This window comes from Tenrec ecaudatus, chromosome 9 (genome assembly GCF_050624435.1).
Source record: "Tenrec ecaudatus isolate mTenEca1 chromosome 9, mTenEca1.hap1, whole genome shotgun sequence".
Classification (NCBI taxonomy): domain Eukaryota; kingdom Metazoa; phylum Chordata; class Mammalia; order Afrosoricida; family Tenrecidae; genus Tenrec; species Tenrec ecaudatus.
In genome coordinates this window covers 120990465-121012443 of record NC_134538.1, presented here as the reverse complement: position 1 = coordinate 121012443, position 21979 = coordinate 120990465, and the positions used below count along the sequence as shown (strand labels likewise).

The 21979-nt window shown below is 43.9% G+C and overlaps 1 protein-coding gene across 1 annotated transcript in view; it reads right to left on the bottom strand.

Annotated features, from left to right (window-relative positions):
* The window catches only part of MAGI2 (membrane associated guanylate kinase, WW and PDZ domain containing 2), a 1549501-nt gene that overhangs the window by 168351 nt on the left and 1359171 nt on the right, over window positions 1-21979 (bottom strand). Inside the window, exon 15 of the mRNA XM_075558486.1 lies at window positions 8488-8680. Within this exon, the coding sequence (XP_075414601.1) occupies window positions 8488-8680 (193 nt within the window). The remainder of the gene's footprint in view (window positions 1-8487; window positions 8681-21979) is intronic.

Below are 21979 nucleotides of genomic sequence, written 5' to 3'. Positions count from 1 at the left end.
CGTTCTGTTTAGTGTGTGAGGCTCTGCTAGCAGAGACACTAATGTCATCTGTGCAGGTAGGAAATATGCTGCTTCAGCATGGTTAGCCCACTCCAGGGTCAAGTCGAATAACGGCATCAGACCAAGGGATTATAATCTTTGAATCTCTAAGGTTGTGTTACAGGCCTTGGTCACATAGACTCTGTGTTACTGTTGTAAGATATGTTCAATGTTATCGAGAAGGTAGATAAAACTAAAGAAAATAAATAAAAAATAAAGCCATTCTTCCATGAGAAAGTAGACCTCTTTACTGGGAGAAATGACAGGCAGGTGGCAGCCGAGGGAGGCGAGGTTTGAAGGGAAAGGGGTCTGCGGCTCAAAAAGGGGCTTGTGATTTTTAATTTCAGACCCGAGGGCGGTACTCTTACCAGAAAAACCGAAGTAGGGACCTAACATTCTATCTTTAGAAATAAGACTATTTTATTCTTTCATATAACCTGGTCAGTGTACTCAAAAGATGTTTATGGACCAGAGGAATAGGAAGGTACAAAATAATCGCAGCTAATGAGTCCTTTGTTGAGTCTCTAGACATAGTCCCCTATTTAGAATGCTGGACTTTGTCTCATGAGACAGATTAAAAATAATCAGCAAAAGTTCCAGGGAAGGCTCCTAACTTTAGAAGCTGTAATTCCATTCTGAAATGAAAAGTCAGGGGACAAAGCACAGAGACTTGATGAGATGTTTTGTGACACTGATAACCTTAAGAAGAATGAGATGGATTTCTTTGTAGATTCAGATAAAGAGATTCATGGCCTTATAAGAATATATTCGTTTCTTGTTTGTAATTACAGAATAGTTAAGACCCAGGCCTGTTGCTTATTAGCATTTGATAAATTATATGTTTTTTTTAAGATTTAATTAATCAAGTTTTAATTTAGAAAAAAAGAATGTTTTTCATTTCTAAGAAATGTACCAAGGTCGTAGAAGAACAAGATGTCAATGTCATATGCCCTTTTCCCTCTTTTCAACCAGACTTTAAAACTATTGGTTATCACATGTGTGCTCCTCCCTTGGCATCATCACCCGAAGACAAGCTGTTATTGTCTTGGTGAAGCACATGTCCTTTATCAGTCCTTGTGCAACTTGGAAATAAAGTGATCAGAGATAGTCAGGAAGAAGAAAAACAATTATTATGCTGTTACATTAAACTGAAAATCTCCCTGAGTTACTGGACCAAATAAGTAACTAAATGTCATAGGCAGTGACAAGAGAGATCTCATTTTCTGGCTGTCATATTTTAGGGAGTTGAGAGGCTGTGGCTGTCAGTAAAGCAGCAACAAAGAAAAATGATCTGTCTCTCCAGTAAGTGTTGGGGAGTGGCTACTGGTTCTAAAAGGGGGTGGGGGACATCATTGATGCAGTCAGCATGTGTGGCACTGGGCAACTGAAAGCCTCCAATACATTAGAAGCTGGCTTTTTCTATTGCCTTTTGGACTAGTCTTTCAACCTCTAAAAGCAAGTTCTTTATCTTTAACAAAAGCACTCATTTAAAATCTGGGACTTAGGAAGGCTTCCAAATTCTTTCTGATTGACTTTGAAGAACAGCATGGGCCCCACATCATCTTTCTCCTCAGCCATCTTCTAGAGCCACGTAAGATGGTCTTTCCAACACCCCTTCCTGATGTAGACAGCCAACTCAACAGGGTTGCTTCAGAATAATACTCGTGTTGTAAATGTCATAAAGTGACAAAAATACCAAGTGCTAAGCTTCCTCCTCTTTTCTTTTTTTAAATTCACTATCCTCCAGGATCCCTGACTCATTCTTCTGGCTTACATGCACATGGAGACTTAGAATTCTGTCACTTCATACCTATTCAAGTAAAATGATTCATTTTTTTAAGGTTAAATTTCTGTTTCTTCCCCACCAGTCCCACTGGAAACAGCTACTATTGACTGGGAGATGGGCTTCCGTTGGGAGAGGAGGGAGTCTTGGACAATGTTCTCTAGGTGAGATGGCTTAGACCAGAATAAGCAACCACTTGCCAAAAGCTGTCCCAGTTCTGTAGACCTATTTAGTTTCCCTTCTTTGTGGTAACTTGCACCCAACCCAACCCAAGCCAAACCACTCCTGTCAAATGGATTCTATCAAATGCCAATAGCGACTCTTGGCATTAGGTTGACAATAATTCAATAACTGTCAATAATTTAATCATATCAATAAGAGTTGTAAAGTTATCACTACAATCAATTCTAGAACATTTTCTTCTTCCTTATACTCATTATTATGCATGTAATTATTTTATTAAAATTGTGGCAAAAATATACACAACAAACTATTCTCCAACAACTTCCACATGTAGAATTCAGTACTATTGACTACATACTCTTTTTGTTCTACAACCATTATTGATATCCTTTCCCAAATTATTTCCCCACCATTCGCATAAACTCAATGCCCTCTCAGCAAACTTCCTCCTTCACCCATGGTAACCATTGGACAAGTTTTTTTTTTTTTCCTTTAGTAGGTTTTTTGATTTAGTATTCACAAATCACACACTCCCATATTTAAACACTTTGTAAAAGAGTTGAATACACATCAACACAATCAATTCTAATGCTCCCTCCCACCTCCTGCATTCATTGTTTGCTCCCTAAATCCCCTCATCCTCCCTATGCCCCATCCCATTCTCCCACACCCCAGATAAACCACTGTATCAGTTATTGCCCACACTAACTTTACGTGAGTAGAAAACCTTGTCTTTCTCCTGGATGGCCTGCAGTGTCCAATGATTATTCACATTGATGCCAATGTTTAGAACTAGTGATCTTTTACAGAAATAACCTTCTTCTTCTAAAGTGATTCTACCCGGTGCTGGCATTCAGAGCCCCCTAATGGCTGGGGCCGAGGTGAGATCTGAGATGCAGTGTGCTCTAGGGGGAGGGAGCAGCATGTGCAAGTGCTGTGTGGCACAGTGTGCCCCTCCTTCCAAGAACTAAAGGGATACTGCCAAGGGATTTCTACCTTCTTTAGAAAAACAAAACAAAAGAACTGGCAGGAGTCATGTAGAATTGGGTAATGGCTTCTCTTCAGATTGAGTATGTACTTTATAGACGATCACAAACCTTACCACTCCCTAACGTCGCTTGCAAATGATCTTTCTCATTTGTATTCTCACCACGTGATACATTGGCAGGATTTTCCTCCTAGGCCGTGTTCTCAGAACCATGACTCTCGGATTCTCTGACCAAATGGCTTCTCCTGCTCTCAAGGTGTGTCTGGGCCTCTTGTCGGGATGGTCTCGCGGATGGCTGGAGACACTGCAGAGGGCCCTATTTTGCTTTGGAACATGGCCAAAGGGTGACCACTGTGGCATGTCTGTGTGAAGAAGTGGATGTGTGGACGGAGTGTCCACATGTATGTGCACATGGGACCTGGTGGAGAAGGGGGCAGCTTGTGGCTGTGGGCCTGCAAACATGAGGGGCTGGCCTGTCTGGTGGCATGTGAGTTTGTGCACTCCTGATTTATATGTACCAAGGAAGACAATTTATTTAAATGGATGACATTGTGCTTTGATAAAGGACAAAGACATGCATTTGGTGCAGACAAAAAACTGTAGTAACCAGGACAGAGGAATGCACCCTAAAGACTGCCTGAACTTTTCACTCGGTTGCCAAGACAACCTTTCCTTTCTTGGCCTTAGCCTGACAATTAGATTTTCCACTAGGTTTTGGAAAGGTACTGATAACTTTAAGGATGATGCTAACTATTTGATTAAGTTATAGAGCTTTCACATCAATTCTAGGTTTACATTTAAGGAGACTCCTGGGAGACACCCTCCGTTCTGAGGAACTGTGAGTATTCGAAATAATGTGTTCTTGGGCTGAATGTCTCAAAGCTGAATTATGAAAGAGATACACTTAAAAAGTCGACTCTCATGGTAACACTTAAAGTCAATCTTCTAATATCATTGGGAAAACACAACTAAATCTTAAAAGGTGGTGACATGGCTAAGCCACTGTCTTCTCAAAGCCAGTTGAAGATACAAGACCTGTGCTACTGTTAACTAGTAAATAACATTGAATGTGTTACTGAAGGTTTTCTTCTTATATCTTACAAGTTGTCACTTTTCAGAGAGTCTCTAGGTGGTACAAAACTAAATACTGAACTACTAACCAAATGGTCAGTGGTTCAAAGTTACCAAGAGGCAGCTGAGAAGCAAGTCCTGTGACCAACTTCCGTAAGACTACAGCCATTGAAAGCCCCATGGGAGACCCACCATTCAACTCTGAAATGCAAGATTGCCATGCATCTGAATGGACTTGATGGCGACTTGGTTTTTTTGTAAGCTTGCTTTTGCCTAATTGGAAATGCGGTGCAGAATCTTGAGCATTCGCATATTTTCATTTAATGTTTGAGGTAGTTTAGTTGTGTCATTAACTTTCAACTAATGTAAATAATCTGCATCTTTAATAATGGGTGTGTTCTTTTTCTTGAGCATCAAGGGAGAAGGTATCTGAGCATCCAGATCCCGAGCAGTCTCTGTTGGTGAAGACTAACATTGCTTCTGATTTACTGTCTTAAGTGGTTGATTTCTTGGGTCTCTCTGTCTTCTGCCGGGGGCGGGCGGCAGGGCATTTGCACCAACTGGGGCAATGAGAAGGGTGAAGCAAATAATTTCAGTGACCCGTCTTCTTCCCTACTCTACAAGTGGTCAAATCTGATTGTTCATCTCCCTTCAGATTTGAACTCACCCATCATAAGCCATGCTGGCACTGCCTACTGCCTTTGTGTAACCCAGCAGTTGCCATGGAAACAACCCTGACCCATGGCGACCCCATGTGGTCAGAGTAGAACTGTACCCCACAGCCTTGCCAATGGCTGAATAGTCAGAGGTTGATCATCAGGCTTATCTTCTGAGGCACCTCGAGGTGGCTTGAACTACCAACCTTTCCCGTAGCAGCTTTGACTACTTGCACCATGTAGGGACTCTGCCTTTACTTAGGAAAGAACAGTAATGATGCTAGCAACACCCTTGAAAGGATGCCTCCCTGCCACTGCGGTTGTCCTTTCTCATTCAAAGGGGGGGGGGGGATGGTAATGGGGAAGAAGGCTTGTCTTCCTGTGATTTTTATTTTTTAGATGTCTTCCCATGTAATATTTTTATGATCTTTCATTGGGTATCCAAGTATCTTTTGCTAAGCTTAATGTCTTTCATACTGATGAAGCCTCTGGGGAAGAATGAGCTGCAGTAGCCTGGAGCCCCTCCTGGTGTGCTGGGGCAGTGAGCGGCAGCACAGGCTTCCAAAGGGAAGGCACTGACACACTCGGAAGCCTGGCTTCCGTCTCTGGGAACTGCAGCAAGGAGCATCTTCACAGAAGTCATGCTCTACAAATTGTAGATATATATAGCAGCATTTGGCATCCACTCTAGCAGCTTGGGTTGATTAGAACAAAATTTAATTTGCCATAATCAGTTGGTAGCAAGAGGAGCATGAAATTATGTCGATGCATTGGTTTTGGGCTTCGAAATATATGTCCTTGTAAATCAGGTATCTTTTTAAATTTATCTTTGGGTTGCAGAACATAGCACAGCAAACATTTAATTTATTTTTTTTATTAAAAATTACTCTGCAGGGAGAGAGATGGTTAAATGCTAACTAGGCAAGCCCTGTCTCCTCCTGGCATCTGGCCCCAGGGTAAGGCATAATTCAAGGTGTTTTACTTCTTGGGTCAAGCGGTAGGCCATGAATTTCAGAGAATGAACGGCACCTCTTAGCAAAACCTGCACACTACACAGGATATATTGTCTCTACTGGCTGAAGAGCCTTCTGACTTGCCCTTTGAAATGATCGTGTTTGTTCTGACTCTAGTTTTGAGAGAACTCAAAAAGCAAAGGATTTTCAGTGTGACCAATAAGCTCCCTTGTCTCTGATATTTCAGTGAGTGATAAGCCATTGGCCATTTTTCTCGTTCTAAATGTTATCGTAGCCCACGAGGACTCCTCACAGCAGAGACTGACATCTGTTAAGGGGTGGTCCACAACCTTTGAATTCCATCAGATGCTGCTAGTGGTAGAGGGAGGTCAGGCAAAGAACCCAATCTGTGGCCACCGAGGTGGTGCTGGCTCCTGGAAAGCCATGTGCATCAGAGTAGAATTGCACTCAATAGGGTTTTCAATGGCTGTGATCTTATGGACGTGGATTACCATGCCTTTCTTTTGTGGTGCGTCCAGGTGGATTAGAACTGCCAGTCTTTTGCTGAGCAGCTGAGTGAAAACGGAGCCACTCAGGGTGGGGAGAGGAACTGAAAATTGCACAAGGAAATTCAACTCTGTGGATAACCCAGGTAGCACAGTGGTCACCCATCGGGCTGCTGACTGCTAAGTCAGCAGTTCAAAGTCACCAGCCGTTCCTTGGCAGAACGATGGGGCTGTCTACTCTTGTACAGGGTTATAGTCTAGGAAACGCACAGGGGCAGTTCTACGCTGTCCTATAGGGTTGCTATGAGTTGGCAGCAAATCAATTTCAGGAGATTGAATGAGGGCAGGTTGGGGTGGGCAGGATGGTCATCTTGTGTCTATAGCGCCACTGCTGTTATTTTGGACTATGGGTAGCACAGCGGTTAAGCTTTTGGCTGCTAACCAAAAGGTTGGTGCTTTGGATCCACCCGCTGCTCTGTGAAAGAAAGAGGTGGCAGTAAAGATTCAAGCCTTGGTGGCCCTCCCTGGGAGTTCAACTCAGTCCTACCAGGTTGCTATGGGGCAGAATCCATTCAATGGCAATACGTTTTTCTTTTTTGGGGGGAGGGGGCGGGGAGCAAGTTCCTGAACCTCTGGGCCTCAGTTTCCTCATCCATAACATGTGAGCTCATGTTGCCAAGGTCTTCATCCCAGCATTAAAGAGTTTGCATGAGGGAGGGGCCATCAGGGGTCTGAGCAGAGAGGCCAGTGGGATGCTGGGACAAAAGCCTTCTGCCCGTCACTGAGCACTGAAGAGAGACCATCACCCTCAGCTGATGGCAGTAAACAGCGTGGTTGTTTGTCACAGACACACTCCTTGAACACATACATCTTTTTTGTGTGGCAGGTGTGTGAGGGATGTTGAGGTGGTGAGAAGAGCCGAATGAGTTATGAACACAAGGGCTGAGTTTTAGAAGTATGACTTTGGTGGATTCTTCAGGAAGCAGAGAAAATGATGGGGAAGGGAATAGTGACTTCTCATTTATCTGTTTCATGAGTTTGCAGCTATCGGCTTTGCATTTTCCTCAGAGCGGGGCGCTGCTACATTTTTCTGGATCAGGGTACCAGAAGCATTGGCATCTTTTATGTGGCTCGGTGTTAACAACTAATTTTCCATCGTGGTCACCCCGCTCTGGTCTCAAACGACTGTGGTTCTTCATTCGTAAACACAGTGAGAAATATTTCCAAAAGAGCTATTTCTCATTCCCGCGATGTTCTTCTTAGAAAGAGCATTTACCAAAGAGCAAAGATAACACGTATCTGAAATGAACCTCAGGCTTTGCTCAAAATGCTTAATCACCAAACATAAAATCTAGGCCTCCAGCAGTGCTGGGGTTTTTGTGTTAGTGGGGAGCATATGCACCGTCCAAATCACAGGTAGGGTTTGCAAGTCTAGGTTGCGGGTTTAGTCCTTCAGGTAGAGAATGCTGACTTGATGGAAACTCCAGGGATCCTGGAAAACAGGAGGGTTAAAGAAATCCCCCACCTGTGCGTTTGAGAAACAGCTCTCTGCATAGAACTGCCCCTCCTTCCATATGACTTAGATAAGACCCTCAGGTTCCCCTTTGCTGACCTGTGATGAGGCCAGACAGACACACACCCTTTGAGTTTTCTGTCCTTGTCTCACAAATATGTAGCTGAACATTTTTATCCCCACAGATCAATTAACAACGAAATGTTTGTGGGAGGGGGGAGAGAGGGTAAAAAAGAGGAGCTGATACCAAGGGCTCAAATAGAAAGTAAATGTTTAGAAAATAATGATGGCAACATATATACAAATATGCTTGATACAATTAATATATAGATTGTTATAAAAGCTGTAAGAGCCATCCATAAAATGATCTTTAAAAGACAAAAGAAAGGAAAATGTTTGCAAGTCACACTTTATTTAAACTTCTATCCTTCCCCCAAGTCCCTGGACTTCGGTTCTCTCCACCTGTCCCAATATGATCCTACATACAGGCCTCTCCCCAGAATACTCTCCGATGATGTCACCCTCTCGGATCCCTTCAGCACCCCGGGGTTTTTTCCTCACAGCGAGAAAAGCTCCCTTTTCCTGTAGCTCCTGACAGCCTCACTGATTGAGTCACAGAACCTTCTCTACTTAATCTTTTCTTTCTGAATACAACCTCTCCCTATCTGAGTCCAGGATTTTTTAATTTCTAATTTAGCAACATCATATCAACAATTGATTTAAAAATCTGCTCCAAAGGTCCGTCGGTCTCACCAAAGCATCTCACACACCCCTCCCCGCGCCCCCGGTCCATACCTCCAGATAGCACCTTTCTTCTCACAGTGAGGTGGACTTGCCCGTTCCGGGCGGCGTGGTGCATGAGGTCGATGACGTAGCGGTGGGTCTTGCCGGCCACTGGAATCCCGTCCACATAGACGAGCTCGTCTCCGGGGTGGAGGCGGCCATCCCTGTCGGCGGAGCCCATGGCGATGACGGCTCCGATCAGAATCTAGAGAAGCAGCGAGAGGGAGAGAACATCCATTTTCAAGCCCTCTCCCACCTCCCTTTTCCTCCCTGCAGCCCGGGGTGGAAGGAAGACTCTCTTCCCATTTTCTGCCAGGTGCCTTCGACCAGAGCATACATTTGATAACGAAACCCGGAGGAGCTGGGCAAAGCAGACTGCCCTTCCACCTCGTCCAGCACTCAAATCCTTCTGGAGAAAAGAAGGTTGGCAAGTCCATGTTGATTGCCCTGAAGTTTGGGGGATGCTTGCTTCCTGGCTCATCAGTGATCACCTGTAAAGAAGCCTCCCCGAAACAGAACCCCAATGGGCCATCATTGTGGTCAGGATTGAAACAAGTTGGGGGCTGCCTGCCAGCACCCCCCTTTCACGGTGTGGCCTTGGGCAAGGCTTCTGGACTTTGGTGAACTTCAGTTTCCTACCCTGCAGAGCGTGGGGGGAGGGGGGAGGCTAGTGATCTGACGGACCTCACAGATTGTTGGGAACACACACACACAGACATCAGGTTTGGAAAGCCCTTCTCTCTGTTCCTAGCACAAAGTAAGCGCTCAGATATTCAAGGGAAAACAGCTGACTTGTACCGCTGAACACTGATACACAGGCAGAGTCTGCTTGGAAAGGTGGGAGGTAAGGTGTGCACAAAGAAAACCAAACAAAACTCAGTTGGCTTAGAGTTTGCTCTGCTCCAGCGAATACTCCCTCCCAGCACTGTCCTCTGCAGGGGCGCTTCCCATCCCGAAAGTGCGGCTGCTGCCAGGAGGTTGCAGCAGAGACCCTACCGGGAAATGAAGAGGCACAACACCTGAGTCATGTGGGCATTGGGGATCCTTCCCTGCATCCCCTCAGACTGCGATGGAAGACCACACCCGAGGCTTCCCAAGGACATCTCTCCCTAGACTAGAGTGCCCGCTAGCAAGGGCTTCTCCCATCTCAGACGACGGACAACAAACAATACCAGGTGCTCTAGTTTTGCTCTTTAATCTACATTTTTTCCAACTCGTAGACCACAGGTCCCCTCTTGCTTTGCCAAGCAACTTTGGCACATTGCCTCTGAGGGCAGTGGCTGCTGTTCTCACAGCCATTGAGTCGATTGTGACTCACAGTGACCCTATAGGACAAGGGAGAGCAGCTGGTGGGGGGGGGGGGGGTGCTGAGACCGTAATTCTTTACAGGAGTAGAAGGCCTCCTTCTTCTCCCTCATGGGGGCTGGTGGTTTCAAACTGCTGACCTTTCAGTTAGCAACCCAATTCGTAACCCAACTCATTTCTGCAAAGAAACCCATCACTTTACGCTTTGTTTTAAATCTTCATAGATTAAAAAAGGGAGACATCGGTCAGTGTAAGAGATGAAAAAATAATAATTATTTATAAATTTTCAAGGGTTCCTGAGGGAGGCAGGGTGGGGGAGGGAGGCTAAAAATGAGGAGTTGATACCAAGAGCTCAAGTAGAAAAAAATGTTTTGAAAATGATGAGGGCAACAAATGTACAAATGTGCTTGACACATGGATGGATGGATGGATGGATTGTGATAAGAGTTGTACAAGCCCCTGATAAAATAATTTATTAAAATAATAATAAAAATACGACCCCTTGCTGATGGTCTGAAGTCTTCCAGGCACAGTAATTTCTTTCACAACTCCGATCTGTGGATTCCAGTTGATTTTCAGACTTGCACCATCGTGACTTTTGGCGAGGCTGCAGAGTGCTTCCTGCGGAGGTGGCCGCTCTGCTCAGCGCTTCTCGGGGATATGTAAAGTAAAGTCTGGAGCGCTCTCTTTCTTCCACTGTGACTTTGCAGTCTTGGAGAACCCAGACCCCTGGGTCTTTGTGAGAATGAAGTCCCTCATTCTCAGGCTGCTTTCTTCCTCTTGCTGGGAAGTCGTACGTGGGGAACAGATTGGCTTCTGTGTTGCAGAATTGTGCCCAGTGAATGATTTACTATCGCGACCGTCAGAAAGAGCTCCCAACTCTGGACTTGGGTTGGCTGCACGGCGTGGTTCTTTCGCCGACCCGCTGCACCCATTTGCCACAGTTCAGCTGTCGGGAACACGTCTAATGCTCTCCAATTTTCCTTATTGTCACGCCGGCCTGGATTTACGAGTTTCTTTCTAAAGATGTTCCAATCTATTCTTCAAAAGGCGCAGCCCACTGTGGAGTGCTTCAAAGAGTTGGCAAGAGCTTTGTGTACAAGCCAGTTCAAATGAGTGTTTATGTCTCTCCACCTCCCCCTGAAAAGCTGCAGTTAGCTGGGCTAGCCTGGAGAAAATGCTTCTACCTTTTGATTTCCTGTATATTTGAACGGGAGAATTGATAGCTAGTTACAGAGAACAGAAACGGCTTGTGAACTTTTGGACGGGTTAATGAACAAAGTTAACATACAGTTCTGATTCTAACGGATGAAATACGCCATGAAAGAATGAGGTCACCAGAGAGCCAGCGCTGCACCACCCTCACAATTGCTGCTGTGTTTGAGCCCAGTGCTGCAGCCCCTGTGGTAATTCAGAGCCTGATGTGTTACCAAGGTGATGCTCTTTTCCAGGGACTCATCTCTCCTGAGGCCACGTCCACAGTGTGGGAGAAAGTCTCACAACCCTCACTTCTAAGGAGCGTGAGAATCACCTGGTGACATTGCTGAAAAGCAGGGGTTTGGACTGACCCCGAGAGAGTCTGATTCGGTAGGTCTGGGCGAGCCCTGAGATCCAACAAGCTCTTAGGAGATGCTTGGTGTTGTTGGTCCACGGGTCATACTTCAAAGAGCAAGGCTCTAAGGAATCTCACGTAGTCTCATGGTCATTGACTCTGTCTGTGGTATCACTAGTCATGTCCCATGTCTGCCGGGGATGCCCCTGGGTGCCTGACCTGGGCTCCGTGACTCTTCTCACTGATTATTCTCCTGGTCCCCTGAGAGATGTCTCCCCCCTTCGTGAATGGTCTGTGCGCCAGGATACGTTGGGGGACAGTTCCTGATGCTCTTGCAGCTTCCCTGGCCACACTAGCGAGGGAGGCTTCTCAGCCAGCAGGAGGTCCCCACCAGCCGTCACTCCCCTCTGGGGTGAGTGGGCTCTGCAGCCTCATCTGACCCCCCAGTCCCACTCTTCAGTTCTTCTTCTAGAGGCTATTGGGTGGGCTCTCTCCTCTGTGCATTGCTTTGATCCTAAAGGAAGCGTTTCGTGACCAAGCAGATCAAGAAAGGCGATCCTTTAATGAAAAACGGACACAGGCATTTATCTTTCCAATTGTACCTTTCTACAAAAAAAAAAAAGACGAAGCAAAACAACTATACGTCATCTCATAGGCTGCAGGGGCAAGGAACAAAACAGTATTTGGTATGCAATAGCAATTGTCCACATTCAGATGATTGATATCTCATTAAGTAGGGGGTAATGCTAACACAAACATACCACAGAGACATATAAGAAAAATCAGCAAGTCAAAAACTTTCTGGGCCTTCTCATTGCTTTCCTTCGTTCTGAAGTACCGAATGTGAGTCCAATCTCAGTGGATCTGGGTTGCAGTAATTCTAGCTCGGGATGACTTGACAACGTGGCGAGCGGATTTCAGGCTCCTTTCCTTCTAAAACTCCTCCACAGGTTTGCACAGGCCTCCGATGCCAAGAAGAATGTATGTCAGGCTCTCCCCGTGTCTCTGAATGGTTTTCTCCAGAGAGGCCTTTCTCCACTGCTCTGTTTTCCAAATCGTCCCCTCTTGGTGCTTTCCTGTCCCTTTCAGCTCACAGCTGGGACCCCCTCACCCCATTTGGCAGCTTTCTTTTTCTATTGTTATTTCACTGTGAAAAGTATTCTTCGGGCAGGAAAAGTGTCCACATGTTTTTAATTTAGTTTGTTGTTGTTGAGAATCTTCACGGTGGAACACACACCGACTGCCCTGTGTCTGCTGTACCATTAGAGACGTTGCTTGTGTTCGTCCTCACCCTCCTCCGAGTTGTGCCTCCTTCATTAAAAGATGCTCCCTGCCCCTTAGGGTTCCTATCTAACCTTTTGAGTTGCTTTAATTCCATATAGATCTTTCCCAACATACCGTTTCCTTTTCCCTTTTTATGGGGTTCGGGGGAACGGTCGCAGAGCAATTGTCCATGTAACAATTCAGACACATTTATTTCACCTCCCTCCATAAAACATCCCGTCCCAGTGCCTCCTGGTGCTTTTTATTTCTATTCTTCTTTTCTTAGCTCTTCTGAATGTTGCTCATGATATTATGAAATTCTGGTCTATATTTTCCTTGGTGACCAGCATTCTTCCGGAGAATCCTTCGTCAAAACATTTATAATGAATTTATAAGGGGCAAGCACCTCCCTACTGTTCCTCTTATAGACCTGCCTATTGATTGGCTGAGAACTCTTCATTTCCAGACCCAAAGGGTGACTAGGACCCATAGTCTCAAGGGTTTTATTAGTTTCTATCGACCAGTAAGCCTGGAATTTGAGTTTTCCCACATTTTCCTCTCATTCTCTCCCAAACCTTCTAATGTGACGCCCTTGTGATCACCCAGCTCTGGTCCTGGGGTTGTGGAGACTGATGTTCATGTGGCTACTGCGTCCATTGACCTGATTATCTCCATGCCGCTTCAATTTTCATCGCTCTTCTTTTTCCAGACAAGATGAGACATATAATTGCACTTGTATAGCAGCTCATGAGCTTTTAAGACACTAGCTTCTACTCACTAAAGCAGTGGCTCTTAACCTTGTGGGTCGCGACCCCTTTGGGGGTTTAATGACCCTTTTCACAGGGGTTGCCCAATTCATCACAGTAGCAAAATTACAGTGATGAAATAGCGATGAAAATAATTTTATGGTTGGGGGTCACCACAACAAGAGGTGACAGGGTCGTAGCATTAGGAAGGTTGAGAACCGCTGCACTGTCTTTGTGGCCCAGGCTATGGCAGTTTACCTTGGTTTCCCCTGAGATAATAGCCCTGAGCCCCCAAGCCCAGATGCTCATTCAGTCCCTCAAAATGTTCACTTATGTCTAGGAAATTCTCATAACTTCGTCCCTAGGATGTTCCACCGCATTCATGGCTATATTTGCAGTAAGGTTCATAACAGGCACTAATACTCATTGCCATGAAGTTGATTTGAACTGTTGGTGACTCTATAGGACGACGTGGAACTGCTCTGTGGGTTTCTGAGACAATAACTCTTTATGTGAGTAGAAAGCCTCATCATTCTCCTGCAGATTGGCTAGCAGTTTGGAACTGCTGACCTCACAGTTAGCAGCCAGTGCATAGCTGACTACACCCTCAGGGCCTCTGTCGAACACACATACTCTCCCTCCCTTCCCTGCTCAGTTTGTCTTTCCATACAGCTACTTGTAGATCACCAGCACTGCAGGATTGTGTATGTAACAGTGTTTTCTCGGTTGCTTTTAACTCCTGGCATCTTCCCCTGCCTTCATCATTTTATGGCCAACCTCCTTCTTATTGTAGATACCTTGCCATTCCCCCAAGCTAAGGGGCTCTAGTGGGTCACACAGTGGGCTGCTAACTGCAAGGTCAGCAGTTTGAATCCATCCGTTATGCTGCAGGAGACAGATGAGGCTTACTCCTGTGAAGCAGCAGACTCGGAAACTTACAGAAACTTACAGGGGAAATTCTACTCTCTTCTATAGGGTCATCAAGTAATCGAATCTACTGGGCTCAACAGTAAATTCAGTTTTGGTTTTCTCTCAAGTTAACATGGGTCTACCCTCTAGGAATATACATCTTTCAACAGCATCATGCTGAAGGCTGACATTCTTTACTACTTGGGTTAAAGCATTAGATTTTAAAATATTGAGGATTTTCTGGTTTAAGGCAATAGTTTCAGGGGCTCGTTTAACCTTCATGGCTCCAGGAAGTCTGGAGTCCAAGACATGATGCAGTTCTGTTCTATTTCTAGAGCATCTTTCATCAAAATGTTCAGTAACAATCGCTGGACACATCTAATTCTTCTGTTCTCATGGCACAGGAGGCAATTGTTCATGGACATAAGTAGTTATACGTTCTAGATCCTCTTATCCTTTTTTTTACATTTTATTAGGGCTCATACAACTTTTATAACAACCCATACATATACATACACCAATTGTATAAAGCACATCTGTACATTCTTTGCCCTAATCATTTTCAAAGCATTTGCTCTCCACTTAAGCCTTTTGCATCAGGTCCTCTTTTTTTTCTCTCTTATTCTATACATAAGTAGTTATACATTCTATAGCCTCTTATTCCTTTGTTGTTACAGGTCTTTAGTGATCAAGTGTTTTGCCTTGAATAACCCCCTGCAAGCATTTAATTGAAGACCCCAGGTGCAATGCAATGAACTAGAAGGTATAACAAAAGCAGTAAACATGTTATTAGGCTAATTCCGTGACCCTAAGCCTCCAAACCAAAGAACCAAATCCCATAGGTGTTTGATTGCATATAACCAACCCCGGCAGGTTTTCTCCTTCCTTTTTGTCATTGTCATATCTGTCACAGGATTAATTGTTTTATAGACACACGATGTATGAGCAGGAATTACACTAAATGGCTGTGCACCAGGGAAATACCAATGTGATATTTCCATCACCGTTAACCCCTCACCCCCCACTCCTGTTCCTGGTCAACACCAATGAACACGGTCCTTGATTTATTTGCCTTTTCTTGTGTTTTTATATAAAGCGGACATACAATGTTGGTGCTTATATGTGTTATGGTTTATGTCACTCAGCATAACGTCTTACAGCTCCATAGTAAGCACCAGGACTTCATTTCTCCTACTGGCTGAGTGCTCTCCCATTGTGTGTATGTATCCTGTCTTGTTTGTCCATTCACCTGTAATGGGCATTTAGGTTGTTACCACCTTTTGACTATTGTAAACAATGCTGCAATAAATACTGGTGTACAAGTTTCTGTTTGTGTCTCTTATTTCAAGTCTTTAGGGTATATGGATGTTGGAGGGCTATTGTGGGGTCATATGGTAGCTCTATTTTTTTGTTCTTTAAAGAACTATCACATCATTTCCGACAAAATGGCTGGGAAACTATTTTGCATTCTTACCAGCACTGGGTAAAGGTTCCAATTTCCCTGCCTTCTCCAAATCCTTTCCATCCTTGGCTGTTCTGCCTGAGCTGTCCTATGGCAGAGCAATGGCATCCCATGGCAGTTTTGATTTGCGTCTCTCGTATGCTGAGTATCTTCTCAGATATTGGGTGACCATGTGAATGCCCTCTTTGGTAAAAGACCTATTCACACCCTTTTCCCATTTTATAGTTAGATTATTTGTTTTTTGTTGTTAAGTTGTCAACTTTTTATGTTTATTTTGGTTATTAGATTCTTGTTGAGTAGATGGTTTCTGAAGCTATTCTCCCACTGAAAAGCTTGTATTTCTTTTTTTCGGTGAAGTCTTTTGCTGAACAAAAGCCTTAAATTTTTATGAGGTTCCATTTATTCATTTTGTCTTGCTTTTTGTGCTGTTGTTATTATATTAGATAATCCATTGTTCAAAGCTAGGCCTGACAGTGTTGACCCTGCTTTTTTCTACTAAAATTTTTATGGTCTTAGTTTGCACATTTAGGTCCCAAATTGATTTTGGATTTGTTTGTTGTGTGGTGTGATGCATGGGTCCTGCTTAATTTTGATGCATGTGGAAATCCAGTTTTCCCAGTCCCGTTTATTGAAGAGACTCCTCTCCCTAGCAAATAGACATAGAACTCTTTTCAAAAATCAGTTGACTATAATAGATGTGTGGCTTTATCCTGACTACCAACTCTATTCCATCAATTTATGTGTGTCTATTTTTTATACCAAGGTAAGGCTGCTTTGGTTACTTGTGTATGTAATACAAAGTTACATACTTGTGTATGGAACACTTTTGTACTGTATAACAAATTCACTGCCATCGAGTCAACAAAGGATGCTGTCGTCTTTTTTAAAATCAGGAAGTCTTACTCTTCCTACGTTGCTCTTCTTTTTCAACATTGACTTAGCAATTCAAAACCTCTTGTCGTTCCCTATAAAGCTGAAGCTTGAGTTCTCCTTCTTTGTTAAGACTGTTGGAATTTTATCAGAACTGCATTGAATCTATTTGTTTTGGAGCATTGAATCTATAGATCACTTCGAGTAGTATTGTCATCTTAATATGAAGTCTTCAAACCATAAACATGAAACATGCTTCCATTTACTTAAGTCTCTGGAAATCTCTCTTTCAGCAGTGTTTTATAGTTTTCATTATATAAGTCCTTGAAGTCCTTGGTTAGGTTAATTCCTAGGGAATTTATTCTGTTAGCTTCTCTTGTAAATAGAATCCCTAATTTCCCTTTCAGATTTCTCTTGCCAGTGTATAGACACTCAGCTGATTTTTGTTTGTTGATTTTGTACCCTGCAACTTTGCTAAACTCATCTATTTTCCCTAGAAGCCATCTTCTGGACTCTGGTATTTTAAAAATATAGGATTAGATAAGTTAAAACCTGGCACCCTTTATTTCTTTTTCTTGTCCTTTTGCTCTGGCCAGGATTTTTCATACTGCACCGAGTAGGCGTGGTGGAGAGTGGGCGTCCTTGTCTCCCTGATTGCAAGAGGAGATCGCTCTTTCTCCAGTTAGGATACTGCTGGCAATCATCTTTTCATACAGGCCTTACATCCTACTGGGGAGTTTCCCTTCTATTCTCATCTCCTTTAGGGTTTTCATTGAGGACAGGTGTTGGATTTTGTGAAAAGTCTTTTCTGCGCTCATAGATATGACCATTGTGGTGTTTTCTTTGATTTATTGATGTTGTTTATGAACTTAATTGACTTTTTAATATTGAACCATCTCTGCATTCCTGGAATAGATCCCGCTTGGTTACGGTATATGACTCTTTTAAATATATTGTAGGATTCTGTTTGTTAGTATTTTGTTGAGGGTTTTTCCTTTATGGTCCCAAAATATAATGGCCTGGAATTTTCTTTTCTTGTCATGTCTTTGTTTGGTTTGGATACCAGGGATATATTTGTTTCATTAAGTGAATTAGGGTGTGTTCCTGCGGTTCGTTATTTGCTAAAAGTCATATCGCTGTTTAATGTGCACCTTCAGATGTCAACACTCTCCCACATAATGAATGCAGAAACTTCTTAGCTATGACTCATGAAACATCCTATGGTTGGGAGTCAATTCACCTTACATGCCTTTCCCTTTGTCGTATGTCAGAAATTAAATAAGGCCAGCACATTTCATTTGCATATTATCTTTGGACTTAAAATGTAGTAATGCAGGAAGGAAAGCTTGATGGGACATAGTTATTATGGATTCACTCTTCCCTGCATTGTTTTCCTGTGTGTGATATTCTAAATATTCTGGCTTTCAAGACTATTTATTTTCTGGCTTTGCTTGCTTCAGGGAGTTTCAGGTTTTTGCCTTATGGCTTAAAAGTTCAAATTGTAACTTGAAGCACCAATGTATCTTAATCCATTCAAATGAAGGGATAAGCCAGAATAAATAAAAATAACCACAATAAAGATAACCAGCAATCCATGCAATTAAGAGAGGTTTGTCATAAATACTCGATGCCTGCTCAGTGGAGGAGAGCTACAACTCAGAAATTCCAAGCCAATATTTAGAAGGGCAGGGACCGGAACCTGCCTACAGCCCAGGCAGAACGCTAACTGGAGGCTGGGTGGTAACCAGCGCTGCTGCATTCAGATATCTGCGTTCCATTTTTCACAATGTACATTTCCTTCTGGTAAAAGCTTGATTGCATGTAAAGTCCAATAGGATTGGACTCTGATCCAGCCAGGACTATGGCCTCCCTGTGACTCAGTCATGCAACCCCTTCTACTTCATGGGAATAAAGAGAAAGTCTCTTTAACATTTGCTGAATGTGGTGCTGGTTTACATCCAAAAGTAGATAAAACATGAACCTTGGGGCCCAAAGAGTATTATATTTCAAAGATTGTATTGAAATGAGTATCATGGGAAAGAATCAAAGCTTTATTGCTTCTTCTTGTATATATTCAACAGGTTAATCTTCTTTTACTTTTATTTATATGTGGGAGAAGAGACTAGAAGTATTTTCTACCCGTAGGATCGATATCGACCATCAGCTGGCTCTAGTTGAAGCGGCCTTTGTTATTTCAATTAGTCAAACAATGAGTCTGAGGCAAGGAGAGGTGGCCATGCTCAGTCTAAAAGGGACAATTTTCCAGTTTCAACCAGTTGTGGCCATTGAGGATGGAAAACTCCATATTGCTAGATTTTCCGAGAGAAATATAACTTTAAAAAAATATATGAAACTAGGCAGCACTGAACAACTTTGAAACACCCTGGGAGCTAAACAAAACATGCCCTCGGGCTGCAGGACATCGCTACTTCTAGAATGGGGCTGTTCTACAGACACTGTAGGATTAGTGACCTCAGGAAATGTAAACTACAGATGATTGTTTCTCCCTGTCTTGATACATGTAGATAACAGTTTTGGCTTGGCAAAGAGTACTTACTACAATCCCATCGAGCTAATATTGATTGCACTGGGTTCCATGTTAAGTTTAGAAGCTACAATCACCATGAAAACCTGGTGTTTGCCTTAAGAAGCTGATAGATTGGTAATGGGGAAAAAGAAATAGGTAAGTAAAGGCATTCTGGACCAAACAGAGCTATCACTTTTCTGGTGGAGATTCTTGCAGTTGACAAATTTGGGGCACTCGTTTAGTGTAAGGGTTATGGAGTTTATACTAATTTATCCTTCATTACCCTGTAAAAGACCTCCCTGTCCACAAACAAACAAACAGCCACCAAAAGTCCACTGCCATTGAGTCGCCTCACGCTCACAGTGAGCATGCACGGCGGAGTTGAGCTGTGCCCTTGGCTTCTGAGGATAACTATTTCCGGGAGTTGGCAGTCTCATCTTCTCCCATAAAGAGCACCCGAAAGTGTGATCTTTTCTTTTGGATACGGTTTCATTTATCTTTCAAGCATCTATTGTACAGTTTCTAGTTTGGAAGCAGTAACGAAGAATAGGCAGAAGGAGTAATGCCTTTGAATTACAGTGTTGGTGGAGGATATGAGACAGACCGAGTACTGCCAGAGAACGGACATTGCGCCGCTCTATGAACAGGTTGTTGTTTAGAAGCCAGCGTGGCGAGACTTCCGCTCACGTCCTCGGATAAATCATAGGGGCCTGGAAAAGGACACCATGTTTGGGAAAGCCGAGGGTCAGTGAAAAACAGGATGACCCTCAGGTGGTAGATTGACAGAGTGACTGCAGCCAAGAGCTCACAGCAAGCTGTGCGTATGAGGATGGTGCAGCACCAGGCAGGTTTCGGTTCTGCGGCACTCAGGTTGCTACGAGTCAGAACCAACCTGAAAGAATCTAACAACAAACACAACAACGGAGAAAAAGGACCCTGGTGATGCGGTGGTGAAACTATTGGGCGGCTAGCCACAAAGCCGAACATTTGATTCCATTAACCGATCTATGGCCGAGAGATGCGCTGATCAGTTTCCACAAAGAGTTATGAATTTACCTGATTGGGCAGTCCTACTCTATCTTATAGGGTTGATTCACGTCCAAACAAACCAGATGGCAGCCTTTTTTTATAAATTAGGCAAAGGAGAATAAAAGAGAAGAGAACATCTCTGCTTAGCAGCAATAACAAAAACTCTGTCTCTCTCTCTCTCTCTCTCTCTCTCTCACACACACACACACACACACACACACACACACACACAAATAAAATAAAAATAAAAACCCATTGCCATCAAGCCTTGGTTGGGTGCTCGAGAAGTGTTGGACAGGGTCAATGGTTCAAACTTACTCCATGCTCCTCGGGGGGTAGGGGTGGGGAACACGAGGCTATCTACTTCTGTAAAGAGTTACAGTCTCGGAAAACTTTATAGAAGGTCGCTAGGAGCTGGAATCAACTTGGTGGCGGTGGTGGTGGCTGTGGTCATTTCCAATTCATGACAACCTTGTAGGCCAGAGTAGAACTGAGTCCGAAAGTTCCCTAGACTCTACATCTTTGTGGGAACTGACAGCCTTATCTTTCTCTCCCCGAGTGGCTAGTGGGTTTGAACTACTGGCTTTGTGACTAGAAGACCAATGTTTAACCCACACTGACACCAGGGCTTGTCATCCTACTTAGAAAAACATTTAAAACTCAGTCGATGAAACAAAGTTTGCAGACACATGAACATAGAACAACCATGAAGTAAGATTAGTCAGATATTGCCCTGTGGAGACCAGAGGGGTTTGGAATATAAATCCTCATAGCAAATGTTTCCATATATGAAGAGATCTGATAACATTTTCTTTTCTACACACATATATCCAATGCGAAGTGACTACAGGTACTTGGTAAATGCAGAATCAGCTGATGGGGGAATGGGGGTGGGGGGAAGGAGACACCGCGGGTGAATGAGAAGATTGAAACTGAGATGCGCTTCTTCTCCCTGTGACATGAGAGCTTTCCTTTAGTCTTTGAACCAATGTAAGCCGGAAGTTACACGAGCCCAAAAGTCCAGCCTGTCCTCCTTGGCAAATTCATTTGTCCATCTTCTCTGGCAGCTGGGGAACGAGTGACGTTTTGGTCGACTGTTGTCCAGTTTTCTTCCCAGGAACCGGCAGTGGGTCTTCTCCCCTCCCTGTGGAGTGTGCTCATCCCTGGGGGCCAAGCACAGCCCCGTGGGCTTTTCCGTGGGGAACGCCTGTCGCAGGGAGGAGGAGTCTCTGTGGAGTTGCTCTCGGGCTCTCGCTGACTCTGATCGAATACCTGCACAGTTCAGGAGTCCACTGCCTACCAGGGCAACCTGCTTCATGTTGGGACAGTTTTGCTATAGGTTACTTTCAAACAAGGAATGTAAAGCCCAAGATGAACTGTTTCCTCCCCTCCCGAAGATTTCTGTCCATCAGTGGCTTTAGTTTTATGTTATGAAGCAACTAACAAGTGAATGATAAAACAAGGTGAATGAATGATAAGCATTCATTGAACACTTAATACGCGCCAGGTACCAGAGCAAGAGCTTTACCAAGGTCATTTCCTTCAATTTTTAAAGCATGAGAGAACGCTGCTGGTGTCCTCATTTCGCAGTTGGGGAAGCTGGGTTGAGAGCCTCAGGGCCTTGCCTGAGCCAGGATGGCATGTAGGCGACTGAGCTCAGGGGGGCACAGGTGCCTGACTTCACAGCTCAGGTCTTGTCCACTTACTCCAGACTTTCATGGATCCGATTAAGCCACTTTGGGTATCACTTCAGTCACACACTTTACAATGAATGTGTTATATTTTAACACATACTCAGGAACCCCACTTTGTTGTGCTTTGTGTATATTAGAACACTCCTA